Source organism: Astyanax mexicanus, unplaced genomic scaffold (assembly GCF_023375975.1).
Source record: "Astyanax mexicanus isolate ESR-SI-001 unplaced genomic scaffold, AstMex3_surface scaffold_38, whole genome shotgun sequence".
Classification (NCBI taxonomy): domain Eukaryota; kingdom Metazoa; phylum Chordata; class Actinopteri; order Characiformes; family Acestrorhamphidae; genus Astyanax; species Astyanax mexicanus.
The window spans coordinates 1,303,751-1,321,883 of NW_026040048.1; the positions used below are offsets into that span (position 1 = coordinate 1,303,751).

Sequence of the window (18,133 nt, forward strand, 5' to 3'; positions counted from 1 at the left end):
ATTCCTCTATGTTTAAAAACATTGTCACATCACAAATTGTCGCATTTTAGCTCTCAATTTAGCGTCTTAGTTCTCAGGGCCCTTCCAAAAAAATTTTTAGGGCCCCAGAGAAGTCTAAGAGTGCTTTCACACCTGCTTCGTTTGGTCCGGACTTTCAGACTTTTCAGTTTGGTCCGAACCAAAGTAGCAGGTGTAAAAGGGGCCGTGAAACACGGTCCGGACCAAAGGAGAGGTGGTCTCGGTCCGAATCTTCTGAACTATGGTCCGGTTCACCTGCAGTGTGAAAGCGCTTTTCTGGATGGTTCGAACTTTTGGACCAATTACAGGAAGATGAGCAGGCGTTCCTTAACAACGCCAGCAGAAGAAGCGGGAAGGCGGAGTTGGACGTCCAGCACATCCAGTCCCACCCACTTTGTCCACGCCACACCTCGTCAGTCTCGCAAGCTTGTAGTGTAACACAGTATTTAAGCCAGACGACGCGGGACATTATATTTTAATTCCTCCAACTGCCCTGTACATTGTTTACTTCCGTTCAGAGGGGCAGCTAAGACATGATGTTGACAAAGTGGCCGGGACTGGATTGGCATGACGCTAACAAAGTGGGCGGAGCTGCACGCACTGGACGTCCAACTCCGCCTTCCTGCAGGCTGCAGTCAGTACCCTCTCAAAATAACCGGAAAAACAGAAAAAATAAGCACGTTCGTTTGGCGATTGAACATCTGATGGTTGATTGCAGACAGGTTTCTAAACAGAAAGTGACACACTTGTGTCTTCTGTTGCCAAGATAGCAATAGGCCAGAAATCTACCTTTATATTATATAATATTCAGTCATTAAGACAGTAGTATGTAGACTGTATTTCTGTATATGGTACATTTTCCTGACAACAGATCTGAGAACGCCCACATGACAGTGAACAGTATTAGTCCCACATTGTTTGCTCTCTCACCCTTAAAATTCAGTTTATACACATGAAGAAAATCAAGTAAATGCACATATGACCAGACCTCATTTTTATTGAGATGAAACAGGATTAACATGATATTCAGAATTTGAATTCCAAGCAGATACACTGTCAATATTCAGGACCCACACGATGAAAATTTATAAGTATATATGGCAACATTTATCATATAATTTAATCATAAACCTAAACATAAACCAATCAAACAAAAACAAAATCAATACAACACTTAAATAGGAATGGAAATGACATATAATGATAATAATAATATATAACTATAACAATAAATACAATAATAGTTATAATAAAGTGACAATGTGTCCTTTGATGGATAAAGAGGGATGAGCTGTAACCTTCTATAGCAAGTTCTTTAAGTTTATGGACCTCCCCCAAAATCCACATTTACAGAATGTTATAGCTGAATCGACTTAAATTGCTTAAGCTGTCATATACACAAGGTGTGGATTTTACTATTTATTTCTTAAAATATTCACTACCGTTCAAAAGTTTTAAAACCCCAGTTTTTTCCCTTTATTTTTGCTATTTCAGCTCTTCAGGTCCAGTTAATAACCAGAAATGGTACAAAATTAAACTGCCAGGACATTTAAAGAAAACAGATGAACTAAAAACATATAAATAAGATTTTAATGGGGTGTATTAAAACTTTTGACTGGTAATGTATTTCTAAAATGATGTCTCAGATACTCACCATTCTGTCAAACTACAATAATCTAATATCACTTTAATGTTGTATTTGAGAAAGGGTGAGTTTAAACAGAAATATAAACTTTGTTGCAGGCTGTAAATATCTTTAGCTTTGTCTATGTGAGTGACGTACATATGTATAACTCAAATAATATAAAAGATTTTTGATTAATGATTAAGCTTGAGTACAGCTTCACTTAAAGCATGAAATACATGATTTATTAAAAATAATGTATGTGCCAAAACTGTCAGAATGAAGGCACAGATATACATTAGTCTTCTGCTCTGGTGGGATCTGTCAGGTAATTCATGGTCTCACACTCATGCACACAACAGCCAAAGATCTTAATCCAGGAAACTGAATGAAGACAGTAGAATATCTTGTTCATTCTCTTACATGCACACTATCACTGACTGACTTAAAGGATAAATCCTGTGTGTAATTAACTGAAGGTGTAGTGAAACATGATACCAAGTATGAACTTCAGACAAATAGCCCACCTCCGTTCACCCCCAGCATTTTGAAATACAGCGTTTTTAGCTGACGCGCCCAACAGGCTTACAATGCTTCGATAGGGGCATAGCACTGTCCATGCATGGAAATGGCAATTTTACTTTATTAACAAGCTAAAAGTAGCTCCACACTTCATTGGTAGAATTCTGTGGGCTCTGGCATATAAAACAAAGAATTCTGAAAGTCCACGGGTAGTTTATTAAAAAAGACAATGTTTATGCACACAGTATCTTCAAGTATTTCACCAGGCGCCGCCATCTAGAAACTAAGTTGACAGACGAGTCACTGAGTAGTAAAACCTTTTGAGCTGAGTTTATAAGTTTATATACTTTGTATCATAGTTCTTTTCATCCTTAAGTAGACAGTAAACATGTGTTTTCAGCAACAGAATTTATGCATTTCTACAGAATTGATTTTGCAATCAATTCCCCTATCCTGCCAATACATTTGTGTTGGTCAGTTGACATATCGAGACTTAATTTCAAGATGGCGGCACCCAGATAAAATAGCTCAAGGTACTGTCTGTAAAAACAGTGTTTTTTAAATAAACTACCTGTGCACTTTTAAAGTTCTCAGTGTTTTGTTTTAAAAGTCAGGAATGCCTTAGAATTCCACCATTAAAGTGTGGAGCTGCTTTGAGTTAATGGTGTAACAATAGTAATTTCTTTGCATAGGTAACACTGTGTCCTTATCGCTAGCATTTTAAGCCTATTGGGAGTATCGGCTACAAGTGCTGTTTTTGGGAATGCTGGGGAAGAACAAAGGTGGGCTATTTGAAAAAACATTATACTCGTTATCATGTCTCACTACAACCCACAATTCATTTCACAAACAAATTTGTTCTTTAACTACAACATGAGACAACCCCTTCATTCCACAATATTTAAAAATGATTCAAATAGACTCAATCCTGGTCTGGGAATCTGCAGCATAATGTCCATTTCTGTTTAAAGGTTTCATATAAGGGACGTTTTCCTTTAAATTTAAATATTTTCCTTTTGTGTTTGTTGTGCTGAAGTCACCATCACAGGCGTGGGGCTGCAGGAAAGCACTGAAAAATGTTCTTAACACCTCATGTCAGGTTGGGTGGAGCCACACAGTTATTAGTCATTTTCAGTGAGTCAGATGATCTGATGATCTGGCTCAGCTCTCTCGCTGCAGACTCTTTTAGAGGATTCTATGCATGAACGATCTTCATTATTAGTAGCCAGGCCAGTAGTACTAAAACCAAAAACAGTCGACAAATGCTTAACTGATCTCACCAGATGTGGCTCTAAATCACTGTAAATTCCACATTATGAAAAACATTATATGAGATGATGGGCTTAGAGCTTAGGCCTGGTAAAACACTCTGAAAGGGTTCGTTAATGAGCTGATTAGGTAAATCCTAGTTATTTAGTAGCAGTGAAAGCAGTAAATCTGCAGGGCAAGATGAGTCCAGGACCGAAAACACCATACCATACAGTACAGCAGCCATAAAGCAATAGAAATATGAACAGAACTACAAACTTAAAAGGGTTCATAGTTCAGAGGCAACATTTATGAAGTCTGACATTTAAAAAAACAAGTTTAAATGGTTATTAATACTTAATTAATAAATTTCTACTAAACCAGTTTGATCCAAGATTGATTGCACATATTGAATACCTGTCATCAGCTAAAACCTCTCAGTAGCACATGATGGTAATAAATTGTTGTTCTGATCTAATTATGACAGAAGTGGCTGCTTTCATTCCACAAATGGCACAACCTCACTAAAAGAGAGTGACTGAACTTTCACTCGCAAGTAATTTAACTTACAAAACACCAATAAAAGTCTTCAGAGGCAAAAAGCACCATTACTTATCTTTCACTGCAGCACCTTTAAAGCCAAAACCAGGGATCGATGATCATTTCTGTCCACATTTTAGTACGTTTAGACCATTTATAAGCTTATTTTCAATCAATATCTCAATATATCAATCTAAAATAATGTTTTAATGTAAATAATATTTTTTTTAAATTAATAATTATAATTGCCCTATTTACAAACTAAGCAAAATAAATATATTTTATCCTTTGCACAATATACTACGTTTACTCTGGCTGTACATTCATAGCACTCTTCCCGTTGTGTCTCTCAGTGTTCCAGAAAACTCTGAGTTGCTGAGGATAGCACTCTGCTGTTGTGAAATCCCTGATTGTGGCTTTAAAAGTAGCCAAGTTTCAAGATCAGCCTGGTAGTTAAACTGCAGCCTGAGAAAGACTGGACGAGAACTGATCTCAGAACAGCTGGTTAAGTCGACCCACAAGCTGGCAGCATGTGTAGCATGGAACAGCATGTGTGTATGAAGCCTGTCTGCTGTGGTCTGTTGTGTGTGCTGTGGTGTGTGTGTGTGTGTGTGTGTGTTGGGAGTTTAAAAAGCTGGTTAAAAAGGTCTAGCTGTGATTGTTTTGGCTGTTGATGACGTTTCCACCAGGGGGCGCAATATGGATGGAGTCCAGGATGGGCCTCAAAACCTGACCGAATGGGCTGGGTAAAAGAAAAACAAAGAGAGAGAGAGAGAGAGAGAGAAAGACAAAGAAATAATAAGTTTATTATTGATAAGGATATTAAATATTCACAAACAAACCTGACTTGCAGCAACTGCATATTTTGGCGTTGTAAAGACTGTTACTCATAAACAGCTTCTGAAGTGATGGGTGCTTTATTGGGTCCGGACTTTGATATTGTTTAGTTTGGGTCCTAACTAAAATTACAGGTGTGAAAGGGGCCAGGAACCACAATGCTGAACAAAATACAAAAGTTTGGTCCAACCAAAAGAGGTGATCTTGATCCAGATCAACTAAACCATGGCTGAGTGTTAAAGCACTTCAGACTTCAGATTTTCAGACCAATTACTGGAAGCTGAGGCAGTCTTTAAACAAACCAGAGGAAAAAAGAGACGCTGTTGTGCAGGTGCTTCAAGCAGCAGAACAGATACAAACATTTACATTTGTGATTCTGAAACTGCTGTATCTGTAGGTTAGGGCTGCAAATAATGACTATTTTAGTAGTCGACTAATCTGACTTTTTTTTTTTGAGTAGTCAATTAGTCGCGATTATTATGTAATGCCCTTTATTTGTAGATCCTACTGTAGAGGGTCCTGATCCAATTTTTTGTAAGCGTTAAACTGACCTTTTTAAGTACAATTCCAAGTTGTAGGTGCTGTGCCTTGTGATTTCTGGCCCTCAAAAGTTCTGTTATCTTGTCTGGCGGCTGTGTCCACACCCCGACGTGGTGCACGGTGCACCGATTGAGGAACGAAGCTTTTCATTTAAACATGCAAAGCCGGCTGTGCATACACTGCATGATTATAAAATTCTAACTTGTACACCATCACAAAGATCACAGTGTGATTTGTTATATTAAAAAACGTTGCTCTACATCACTGACCCTTTTTTCGAGCCTGAGAAAGAGGAGGGAATTCTCAGGTCCTGGATGACAATCTACTGCTTTTTCTCCCACTCTGTCTCATGCTGCAATCCCAGTCTAACTAAAACATCACTGGCCAACTAAGCATAAGGAGAGGCCAATCAGGCCTCTGTGTGTGTGTCTTCCTCGCTCGCCCTTTTTTCTCTCGCATGCGCCCTCTCTCTCTCTCTCGCTATCACACATTTACAACGCGTTGAGACAATTAAATTCCACGTCAACATTTTTTTATAGGCAATGCTGACGATTACGTGGACTAATCTTTGCAGCCCTACTGTTGATTAACTCTTATTTCCACTGTAAACAGAAATAAAATGAATCGAAGAAAAATCTGTTCAATTTTATTTTTTTGCGTGATGCACATGCATGCCAAGTGGAGTCTGAAACCCTGGCAGAGGTTGAATTCAGTATAACACCTGAAAAAACTGACACCATTCTACAAAACAGTTAATGTGAAGTATATAAAGACTCCACTCACGTAGATGATGATGACAGAATGTAGTAATTATTTAGTTATTTAGTGCACTTAAAACTAATGGGGCTAAAAACTGGTTCATACCTCTGCATCTAATCAAAGCATTGTCCAAGGTGTAGCCTGAACGAATGCCCAACATTATGTGTCCGAGACTCTGCACTGTTCTACAGCTTGATCAGAGAGGAGGGAAAGTGTGGGAGGGAACACAAGGCTTATATTTCTGGGGAGGTGTACATCATGCTATGGTGTATAGTACGTAGAGACACATATAAAAAACTAGAAACCCAGACTTAAGTAAAAGTCCAAGTGCTCTTTTAAAAAAGTTCTGCTTCACTACTATACATCTCTGGCATGTATATATGTGCAGGAGTATAAATTGGCCTTAAATGTACAGTATACAATGTAACAAACCATCTGGTCCAAAATTTTGTGTGAAACGACCCATAACTCAACGTTTTTACAATTCTTTGCTTTTTAGTGCTATTTTGTTCTTTGTGTTCTGCTTGCTGCTTGTATTCAGTACTGCCTCTAACAAACTCTGCACACTGTCTTGTTGTGAGGGGAACACTTACGTTGAGAGAACCTCAGACGGCAGGTCTGTGATGTAGGAAGGAATCTTCATGCCTGTTAGAAACTGAGCCACTTCATTGGTGAAGGTGTTGCAGTTGTGCTCAAACAACCTGTACCTTTCCCCTCTACAGAGACAACACACAGCAGAGAGAGACAGAGAGAGAGAGTATGTACAGTAAGTTATTACAGTACTTTCAGTATATCCAAATGTTTATCAGCACATTCAACTTACTGACAGAAACGGGCAAATGCACACACACAGTTTGTCCAGTACCTGAGAGAAAGTATTGCCAATTAAATATTATTCTTTGAAGCAGGAAAATAAACAGGAAGCTACAGGAAACATGTCTAATGCCAGGCTTGAGCTAGAGGGGTATAAATCCCCACAGTTGGGGATGAGGTTGGTGTTAGTGATTATCCACTCTTTAATAGGGCCTTGTGGCCCTTTTTTAGCAACCTGCATAGCGTTCTATAGCTAGCTTGATTTAGGGCGATCTCTGAGTTGTGCTTAAATCACTGCTGTTCAAGCTAAGTTTGCCCTTCTTCAAATTAGTTTGACACCCTCTGAATAACTAATTATATGAGTTATTTTTCGCATTATAAGGCGCTCTTAAAATTCTTTCATTTTCGCAAAAATCATCAGTGCATCTTATGTATGAATTTTACCAGTCAGGTAAGGAGTTTCAGTTTAGTTCTCCAGCACAGAGACTAAAGACTGGAGCAGCATTAGCATTAGCCACTAACCATGCTAACCACTAGCTCTTTCACCGTTCAGAGGTGAGTATTATTTGCCTGTAGCCTGCTGCTAACCCTGACTAGCACTGCCAGAGCAGCATTAGCATTAGCTGCTAACCGTGCCTTGCGCTAGCTCTTTCGCCATTCAGAGGTGACTATATTGGACAGTAGTCTGCACGTTTACAATGCTAAAACAAGCTACATGGGACAAACTGCTAGTTAATATCGCCATTGCTTACCACAACACTCAGGGTTCCTCAGTCTAGCGCGTCAGGGAGCGTTTGCCACTAACCGCAGCTAGCCTTAGTGGAAATCTGCAAATCTCAGTTTACTGTAAATAACCGAAGCTCTTTATGCACCCCAATAAAACGTTTCCAGGGGATAAATATGTGTAGATTAACATCCAGCACTTGTTTGAATAATAAAAGAAAATGTTTTTTTTAGGAATTACAGTTTTGTTTACTTAACTTAGCTTAGCCTTACATAATTTCATCTTTGCTGAATTAGAAGGAAAACATGGCGAAACCCCGGTTCCTTACTAGTGTCGCATAATGCGCCTTAGAATCCGGTGTGCTCTACAGTGCAAAAAAAAACGGTACTCTGTGTTTTTATTTTATTTATTATCACTGTGGGTGTGGCCTATATCTGTGGTCTGCTGCTGCACTGACAGTTCTTACTTAAAGTACATAAACAAACAAATAATAGAACATGTAAGGACAGCGTTTGGAATGGAAATGTGTGTGTGTTCATGTCATTTTATATCTACAGCAAAGTTACTATACTATTAAGTAATTAAACACACACACCTGTACGTGGTCTCTCCAAGTGATGACAGGTAGTCCATAAAGATCTCCTCAGTCACCTCAGTGTTCCCCAGCTCCACCACTGTGTCTGGTGGGCCAAGCATAGTTCCACCCTGTAAAAACACACACACACACTCATTTATAACCCGTTTCAAATCCATACTCAGGTACAATGCTCTAAAAAACCTTCTAGCATTCAGCCTCTTGCATTAACAGATGCTGAGGTTTTATGGCTGCAGGGTGAAGTAGAGGAGGTTTACCGGAGGGCAACTGGAGATTCCCACCCCTCCAAAGAAGAACTCGTCTCCATACACCACGATCGAGGTGTGCCTGCAGAAACAACAGCAGCACAGAAACAGTCTAACTGTTATTAACACTCTGTTACACAACCATAATCTTAACATTGGCATTCATTAGGCCAAGAGACACTCTGCAGATGAGACTCACCAGATTCCATCCAGCTGCTTCCCTGTGGAAACAGAAAGCAGGACACTCTTAGTATCATCTTCATCCTCCACGTAACCTCTGTTACACTGACCACAGACCATTCGTACTCTCACAATGATCAAAAAACAACAGCTGAGCATCTAAATGCACAAAGTGAGTGACTTTATTACTGCACTTCACCTGTCAGACCTCTAATTCCTCTCTTCACCGCTAAAACTGAGACTTAGTCCAGTGTTAAGCTGAGTTAAATGAGTTGCCATGTGGATCAGCCAAACCTCTTTCTGTACCAGTTTTCTCCAGTTTCCTAGAGTCGTTTAAAGGTGTAGGAAACAGTATTTAATGCTCGCTGCCTTATTCTTTAATCTCTCTAAAAGAAAATACTTATACTTTAACTTTTTAACAGAGTTATTTGTGTTTCTGTGTCTTTTTCTAGTTATTATAATGAAAGTGTGAATCAGCTGTGTGGTAGTGTGTAAATTCTGCAGTAGAGAGTGCAGTAACATGATCTGTTCCAATACTGCTTTACTACATAAAAATTATTTGTAAATAGACATTTTTTGTTCATTTCCAAAGCTCAGGTTGCATTGCTTCTTATAAGCTGTTGATAGGGGTGTATACAGATGCATGCAAATGTTTTGCGCACCCATGGTCAAAATAACTGTTACTGTAACTGGTTATCGCGAGATGATCTAAAAAATATGTTTTTAACACTTTAAATAATATCAGTGTAATATTTTGTTAAACCCTGCAAACATATGGAACCCTAGGAGCTTGCATAGTCATAGTTCATAGTCATCATTAGAATAGTCCAGGTGATGCAAATTTTAAAGCCTCCACCAATCCACAGACACTTTGTCTCTAAACAGAAGAAACTGAGTAATATTATTATTCTACCAAGTAGAGCTTGACCAATAAAGATCACACAGAGAGCAAAGTGTCTAATAGTCCAAAAATCTCAAAGGGACCCAAGGGAGCTTACAAATAATAACAAATTAAAGGCTCTTCTTCCATGGATACTGGTAATGTTCATGTTCATGAGTCCACCATCAAGAGAACACTGAATATCAGTGTGTGCATGGCAGGGCCGCAGGGAGAAAACTGCTGTTCTTTAAAAAGAACTTTGCTGCCCATCTGCAGTTTGCTAAGGATCACATGGACAAGCCAGAAGGCTACTGGAACAATTCTTTGTGGATGGATGAGACCAAAATGGATATTTTTGGTTTAATGAGAAGTGTTATGTTTGGAGAAAGGAGAACACTATTCTGGGTTGCAAATTCTTACTCACAGATATGAAAAAATTGATTATTTCCCTTATTCCCTGATTTGGTTCTGCTTGTCTACATTTAGGATTTTTTAGCTTTAATTTATTTTAATTTGTGCAGAAATACAGGAAATTCATAAGGGGTCACAAACTTTTAACCATCACTGTATCTGGATGGTACGTTTTTGTTTGCAAATACAATACTTGCAAAAAAAATTACAGTTTATTATTGTAATATTAGGAAACGTACAAATATGTTCATATGTAAATACACACATATTAGTTTCAAAATGCCCACAGTATTTTTTTTTCCACCAATACCATTATTAATCATTATTGCCATAGCAACTACTAGCGATGTTAGCAGTTGTATATTCTATCGGTCACTGTTCTAGTGTTGAACAGCTGGATATGAATAGTGTCTGATCCTCAGAGGCTCTCAGCAGGTCAGTCTGCCTCCCAATCTGTGTGGCATCATCTCCCGCCAGAGCTACTGTAACACACACTGCACTGGTCAGGACATCACCACCATGCCTGTGTCACTGCAGTGCTGAGCAATAATCATAAGACTACTTTATGTTGAGGAAGTAAACAGATTTCTAGATATGTTTAGAATATTTTAAACAGTATATTATGTTTGAATGCTAAATTATGTTTGAGAAAAGAGAGAAGAGAAATATGGTGAACCTGCTATGCTTGTGAAATTTCTTGTGAACATTCTTTAAGTGGTTGGGCTTTAAGAACATTTTTTAAGTGCTTCAGTGTTTTATGTTCACATGTTCACATGCAGCTGTACCAGTTAACTCTTATTATACTGCCTGGTGCGTGTCTGATGTTTTTATTTCCTCTTTTAGGTCTGTCTCGATAATTGACTTATGGTACAATAAATGTACATTAGGGGTGGGCGATATGGCCCTAAAATAATATCACGATATTTCATGGCGATAGCGATATTCTTGGCGATATGACAAAATACTGAATTACAAAAATTATTGGTGATATGATATGGTACACTCCCAACTGAGATATTAAAAAAATAAAATAATTTTATCAGATTTGTAACAGAAGTCAATGATCCAGAATGTCATGATACTATTAATAATAAACCCCAAATATCTCCATATATCCAGGAGTAAAGTAAAATAAATGATACTCAGATATAATCTGTCTCTAGTATATATATAATGGGAAATGAGAACAGTGTGAACAGCTAAAAGTAGCACTCTGTAGTGATAATTAGAGGTGTGGGTGATATGGCACCATATTTCAGGGTTTGGTATCGTTCACGATATTTAGAAATGTTGGTGATATTATTGTGTATGATACAATATGGCACAGCCCTAATGTACATAACCTCTTACATAACGTTTTGCTAATCTCAGTATGTTTATATTATTAGGGAGAGCCCACCATCCTTGAATTAGAAACATAATTTTTATTTTATGTATGTATGTATTGCATGTTTTATTTATGTATAAATGTATTTAAAATAAATATATTCACATTTTCTTTTTGATTTACAGGTGTTTTTAAAAGAGTGTATTGTCTTACTATCCATTATAATACTGTTTTACTATCATTAAAACCTAAAATTGCCCTTAAATGAGAATAACATCAGTTATTGCCATCATTTTTGGGGACAGTATATTGTAACAGGCCTATCCTCTGTAGAAGATCAAATCAGGGTCATGCTGTTGGATTCTGAGGCTTCTGAATGGCTTTTCCACTTTTGAGGAATTATCTGAAAGGCCCAGGACACTTCAGGACTTTTCATTCCTCAGACTCTTTAACAGACATCCTAATATTATTACTATCACTGTTAATACTGGAAATGTTGCTATGGTAGCAGCTGTGTAAAAAATGGAAAAAGTGACTCTACTGTTTCTATCAACAGAGCTTCAGTCTAAACTTCTGGATAATTTTACACCCCCTCACTTACTCTCAATCTCTCACTCCCTCACACTCTGAATTACAGTGCTGTGATTTGCCACCTTACACATTTATTTTGTTTTTCCGATTAACAAACGCATTATAAAATCAGGCACAGATAACCTGAGTAAATACAAAAAGCTTTTTTTAAATGATTATTTTATTTATAAAGGGGAAAAAAGCTACTCAAACCAACATGTAAAAAATAATGCTTAAAAATGCTGCAAAAGCTTGATTGCAGTTGTTGCCACCACAGGTGGCACAACCAAGTTATTAGGTTTAGGGCTTAAGTACATCACACAGGGCCAGGTTTGTTTAAATAAAATTTTCCCTTAAACTAAAATCGTAAAAAATTAAAAACTGCATTTTATATTTACTCAGGTTATCTTTGTCTAATATTAAAATGTGTTTGTTACGCTGAAAAATATCTAAGTATGATATCATATCTGCTGCACTATTTAAGGTGGAACGGTTAGTTCGAGCTGGTGAATTAGAAAACATGCTGTAAATATGAATCAGTAGGTTTATATGTACCCACTGGGGCTGAAATAGACCTTTAGGTTTATGGTAAAACTCTTACAAACAGAGGGTGGCACAACCAGGTTATTAGGTTTAGGAGTCGAGTCCTTTTTTACACAGGGCCAGGTTGGTTTGAATACATTTTTTCACTTAAAAAAATTAATTATCAATTAATAACTGCATTTTATATTTACTCATGTTACCTTTGTCTAATATTAAATTGTATTTGTAAAAATTAAAAGGGGGGCAGGGGAAAACCTAATATTTTTGAAAAAATAAGCATTACTTCTCAAATGAGTGAAATGAGAGAGAATATAGAAAAAAAGATTTTAAAGTTGGCCTCAAATTCTTCAGCCTTAGGCTGGAACTCTTAAATTGAACATCAGTTACAGTAAAAAACGCCTCAGGTGCCTGAGCATATCTGCTGCACTATTTAAGGTGGAACGGTTAGTTCGATTATAAGGCTGGTGAATTAGGAAAAATGCTGCAAATATGATTCAGTAGGTTTATGTGTTTCTCTACTAGGGCAGAAATAAACATTTAGGTTTATGGTAAAAATCTTACAAAAAGAGGGTGGCACAAGTTATTATGTTTAGGGGTTGAATAATCTTTCACACAGGGCCAGGTGGGACTGAATACGTTTTGTCCCTTAAAAAATTAATTATCATTTAAAAGCTGCATTTCATATTTACTCAGATTATCTTTATCTAATATTAATGTGTTTGTTGCTCTGAAAATATATAAGTACGATAAAAAAGGTTGGGCAAACAAATATTTAAAAAAGCAATAATTCTCAAATGAGAGAAAATGTATATAGAAAAAAAGAGACTGGCTTCAAATTCGTCTGCCTAAGGCTGGAACTCTCCGTTCCACCTTAAATGGAGCATCAGTTACAGTAGAAACGCCTCAGGTGCTTGAGCGTATATGCTGCACTATTTAAGATGGAACGGTTAGTTCGCGCATACGGCTGGTAAATTAGGAAACCTGCTGTAAATATGATGGGGTAGGTTTATGTGTTTCTCCACTGGGGCTGAAATAGACCTTTAACAGCTAGGTTTATGGTAAAACTCTTACACAAACAGAATGTCCCTTTTAGACCACATTTCTTAATTAAATCACGCATTTTAGAGATTAAACTCATTTTGAGATTTGTAAGAACATTAATTGTTATTTGAGGGTGCTAAGTCAAGTTTACAAAAAAAAAAGGCATTAATAGCCTGGAACTCTCCGTTCCACCTTAAAAGCACCAGCAATTACAGTAGAAACGTCTCGTATGCCGAGCATGTCTGCTGCAATATTTAAGGTGGAACGGAGAGTTCGAGCAAAAGGCTGGTGAATAAGAAGACCAACGTCTCTTTTCGAGCATATTTCTTAATTAAATCACACATTTAAGTGTTTTTTTCAGTGCTGGGCGCACACTAACGCCTTAAAGTCATTTTTTACAAACACACAGAGATTCTAACATCCAGCTCAAAGCTTTAATAATACGAATATTTAACGTTACTAGAAATCTGTTCATCTCAGAAATAAAGGCAGAGACTAGCAGGGTTCTGCTCCTTTTGTTATGCCCACAGCTATATAATATGTATAACGTTACATATACATATATAAACCTGCATTATTATCTTCACTTACCCAACATTATAGGGCTCAGCTGGCGAGCCATTCCCCTCGACAGGTCATAAATGTAGAGCTGGACTGGAAAAGCTGTGCCGTTTGAATCCATGCTGATTTTATAATAATATTATTATTAATAATGATGATAGTGGTGATGCTGCGCAGTAAAATCAAGCCCTTCCCCTTATTAAATAAACTGACTTAATCTCTTATTTCTTGATCTATGCTGTCAATATCTAGGAGCTAAATAACACAAATGGTTTATAAATACTCATATACGGTCATCATCAGCCCGAGCGTCTGACTAACAGCGCACTCTGCTGTTCAGGAGTCGGGCTGCAGTTCTCTGATATAACCACCAGAGAGAGCAAAGATATAAAATTATACAGTATATATATATATCTGTATAGATGTTTCAGATAATAATCTTCTATTAATCATTATTAATACATTTACAGCCAGTCAATAGTTTGTAAATACTTTCTCATTTCTTTATTTCATTATTTAATTTATTTTCTACATTGTAGATTAATATCAAATACATAAAAACATTTATGGAATTTATGGACACATATGGAAGTACATTAAACATTAAAAAAATGGTTTGTCTTCCCCAGTCCCCAGATCTAAACCTGATGAACTGAGGTGGTGATTAGGGATGAGCTGGAGCTTTAAAGCGTAAAGGAAAAGCAGCAACTATTGTTTAGCACTTCCAGTCACTGAGAAAACTATTCCAGGTGACTCTACCCTTATTAAGACACTGAGATTAAAATACCAAGACTGTGCAGATCTGTAGTCAAAGATAAATATAAAAATATAAAAATGTATAAAACATTCTGCTTTGATTAACACTTTTTGCCTACAAAATAATTCCACATGCGTTCCTGTATAGCTTTAATATAAAATTAATGAAATGTGTTTTGATCTTCATCCAAGTCACAACAATAGACACACACAGTCTGCCTAAACGAATAGCACACAAAAATTATATGTTTGTATGGTTTTATTGAATACAAGTTGTTGGTTAAAGTTGTTGGTTAAAGCTGCCCTGCCCTATAAAAAACACACCCCAGTTTTGAGTTTGCTGTTCTTAAGAAGCATTGCTTGATGATGCATTGCTTGAATCATGCCTAACACAAAAGAGCTCTCAGAAGTGTCACGTTCAAGAATTGTTGACACGCATGAAGCTGTAAAGAATTAAAAAAGTATCTCTAAAAGCCTTGATGTTCAGTTGAGATGCTGTGGCATGACCTCAAGAAAAAAATACTTCTACCAAACACACATTTTCTTACTGTTTGTGCTGTTTTAACATATTGTAGCTGTCCAATGAAATGTAACTTACTAAATCATTTGAACACACAAACTGTACCTTATACTGTGTCACAATTTCTTGATGAATGGATCAATAGAAATTCTCCAAAATCAACTGAAAATCTCTTTTTAAATGGACAAAAAAATGGTTTTATCTCTCTCCTGTAATGTTGCTGGTTTGTAGATATGTTTTTCTGTGTTCAGCAATAATATACCTGGAAAAATCTCAAAGTAAAAAAATGGCCCTTTTATTTAATCTGACTTTTAATTGTTAAGACAAATTGGAAAGTGCATAGATGAACCTTTAGACTTTTATGTACAAATAGAACATATTACTGATACTAATAATAATTGCACACGTTGCACCTTTTGCACAATATACTGGAATTTTCTATATCTACCTGCAATTACTGCATTACTTATATTGTTTTCATAGATTATACGTATGATACACGTATACGCATAAATGTATTAAAGTCTGTTTTAGATGCTATTGCACAGTGTTTACATTTTGACATATTGCATACTGTACAGTGCACACAAACTGTATAATATATAGCATATATATTGTGTACTGCTTGTTTCTCCTTACTTGGTACTAAAACTGTATTTAAACTGTAATCTTAAGTACTTATAGTTCTGGGTGAAGTGCAGAGTAAAGTTTCATTGTAAAGTGTAACAGTTTGTTTCTCTGAGCATATGAAAATAAACCCTTCCGTTTTAAATCGTAACAAAACAAAAGCATGACTAAAATTATGACCTAAAACATCGTAGATAAAGGGAACATATTATACTTGCTCATTTATTTACTGAGAATTCACTATTACATATTTGTGAGTGGCAAAATATTAGCAGTTAGGTGAGAAGGTGAAATTACAGCCAGATGTTTTCAATCAATAGGAACACAATCAAGTGTGAGGATGCAGAGCTGTTTTAATCAAATAAGCCTGTTTTTCACAACATAAGTTTGTCAAAACTAAGTGTGTCATAGGAAAGAGTTGTTGATGCTTATCAGGCTGGAAAAGTTTACAAAACAATTTCTAAAGAGTTTAGACTTAACCAATCCACAATCAGACAGATGGTGGAAATTCAAGACAATTGTTTCCCTCCCCAGGAGTGGTCAACCAGCAAAGATCACCCCAAGAGCAAGGTGTGTAGTAGTTGGCGAAGTCTCAAAGGAAATCAGGGTAACTTCAAAGCAACTGAAGGCCTCTCTCATATCGGCTAATGCTAATGTTCATGAGTCCACCATCAAGAGAACACTGAACAACAATGGTGTGCATGGCAGAAGGGACAGAAGGCTATTGAAAACATGTTTTGTGAACAGATAATACCAAAATAGATGTTTTTGTGTTTGGAGAAAGCAAAACACTGAATTCCATCATAAGAACAATATCCAATCTGTGGAACAGCTTGCTTTCATTGATGTAACAATAAAATCTGAATTATATCAGAGACTTCTAAAGGAAAATGCCAGGACATCTGAGAAGGTGCGTCATGCAGAAAGACAGTGACTCAAGGACACAAATCTTTTTACCAAGAATTTAAGGTTCAAGAAGAATGAAGTTAATGTTTTGGAATGACCAAGTCAAAGTCCTGACCTTAATCTAATAGAAATGTTTTGGAAGGACCTGAAGCAAGCTGATAATGTGAGGAAACCCACCAGCATCCCAGAGCTGAAGCATACCTTTGCCACTCACAAATATGTAATAAAGGATATTTTTTCCTCAGTAAATAAATGACCAAGTACATTATTTTTGTCTCATTTGTGTAAATGGGTTCTTTTTATCTACTGTTGGGACTTGTGTGAAAACCTTACGATGTATTATGTCATATTTATGCAGAAATATAGAAAATCTAAAGGGTTTTCACACGTTCAAGCATGACTGCATCTGGGATAAAGGCTGTTTAAAGGGTGTTTTTCCATCATCAGCATTAAATGATGTAACGCAGCTGAAACAATAAGGTTTATGTTTAATGTTATTTCCTATCAGGAGACGTACAGTTTCTGGATTCAAACTTTACGGGAACCCGTAACCCAAACACTGCTGACGTCACGGGCGACCCTCCTCTCACCTGAGGAGCTGGGGAGCGCGAGCGGGAAGCGCGCGGGGGGGCGGGGGATCAGAAGGAAGATCAGTTCTCTGGAACGCGCGCAAGACCATTACATGACTCACCACGTGCCCCCTCCGGTCACGTCACTGACGGGAACAGGACCACCTTTTCCTGCAGCTCCGCTTATCCTTTCCCTTTCCCTCTGTGTGTGTGTGTGCGCGCGCGCGTGTGTGTGTGCGCGTGCGTGCGTGTGTGTGTGTGTGTACAGAATGTACAGAAAACGTAATGAAGCAGACAGAAGGTTAGACACGGTATCAGTGTCCTGGAATACCAGAAATAAATATACAGAACACAGCATAAAACACATAAGTAAGTACACACTGTAGTGGCGGTCCAAAGTTTGGAAACAGCTTCTCATTCAATGTTTGAATAGGTATATGTTTGAGTAAAATGAACATTGTCCCAAATTCCAAATAAAATTATTGTCATTTCGAGTATTCCCACTAAACATTAGACGTCTTATGGACGTGAAGATCATGTCTATATTGCGTCGGTCGGTCCAAGACCAATTCTGTACGTCTACACGACGTGCAAACTAGGTCCGCTATTTGGACGTCTAACTATGACCCCACTTGGACGTCAATATGCAGTTAAACATTTGAACGTCGGACTAGGTCACTTTTTTGGACGTCATGGGGACGTCTAATACAGGTGCAGGAAATTAACATTATTTAAGAATATATTTATTTTTAAATGTATGTCAAAATTGTTGTTATC

General features: G+C 37.2%; 1 protein-coding gene across 1 annotated transcript; it reads right to left on the bottom strand.

The window, feature by feature from the left end:
- Positions 1-997: 997 nt before the first annotated feature.
- desi1a (desumoylating isopeptidase 1a) lies at positions 998-14,298 on the bottom strand. Its single transcript, XM_022682942.2, has 6 exons — positions 14,009-14,298; positions 8,665-8,686; positions 8,478-8,547; positions 8,221-8,330; positions 6,682-6,804; positions 998-4,694 (listed from the first exon to the last, which is right to left on the bottom strand). The coding sequence occupies exons 1-6, from the start codon at positions 14,097-14,099 to the stop codon at positions 4,601-4,603; spliced, it is 510 nt and encodes a 169-aa protein (XP_022538663.1). The 5' UTR covers positions 14,100-14,298; the 3' UTR covers positions 998-4,600.
- Positions 14,299-18,133: the final 3,835 nt, after the last annotated feature.

Coding starts and splice junctions, on each gene's coding strand:
- desi1a (XM_022682942.2), bottom strand. CDS start 14,099: ATGGATTCAAACGGCACAGCTTTTCCAGTCCAGCTCTACATTTATGAC. Junction 8,548..8,664: donor AAGCAGCTGGATGGAATCTG/GTGAGTCTCATC, acceptor TTGTTTCTGCAG/GCACACCTCGATCGTGGTGT. Junction 8,331..8,477: donor GAATCTCCAGTTGCCCTCCG/GTAAACCTCCTC, acceptor GTGTTTTTACAG/GGTGGAACTATGCTTGGCCC.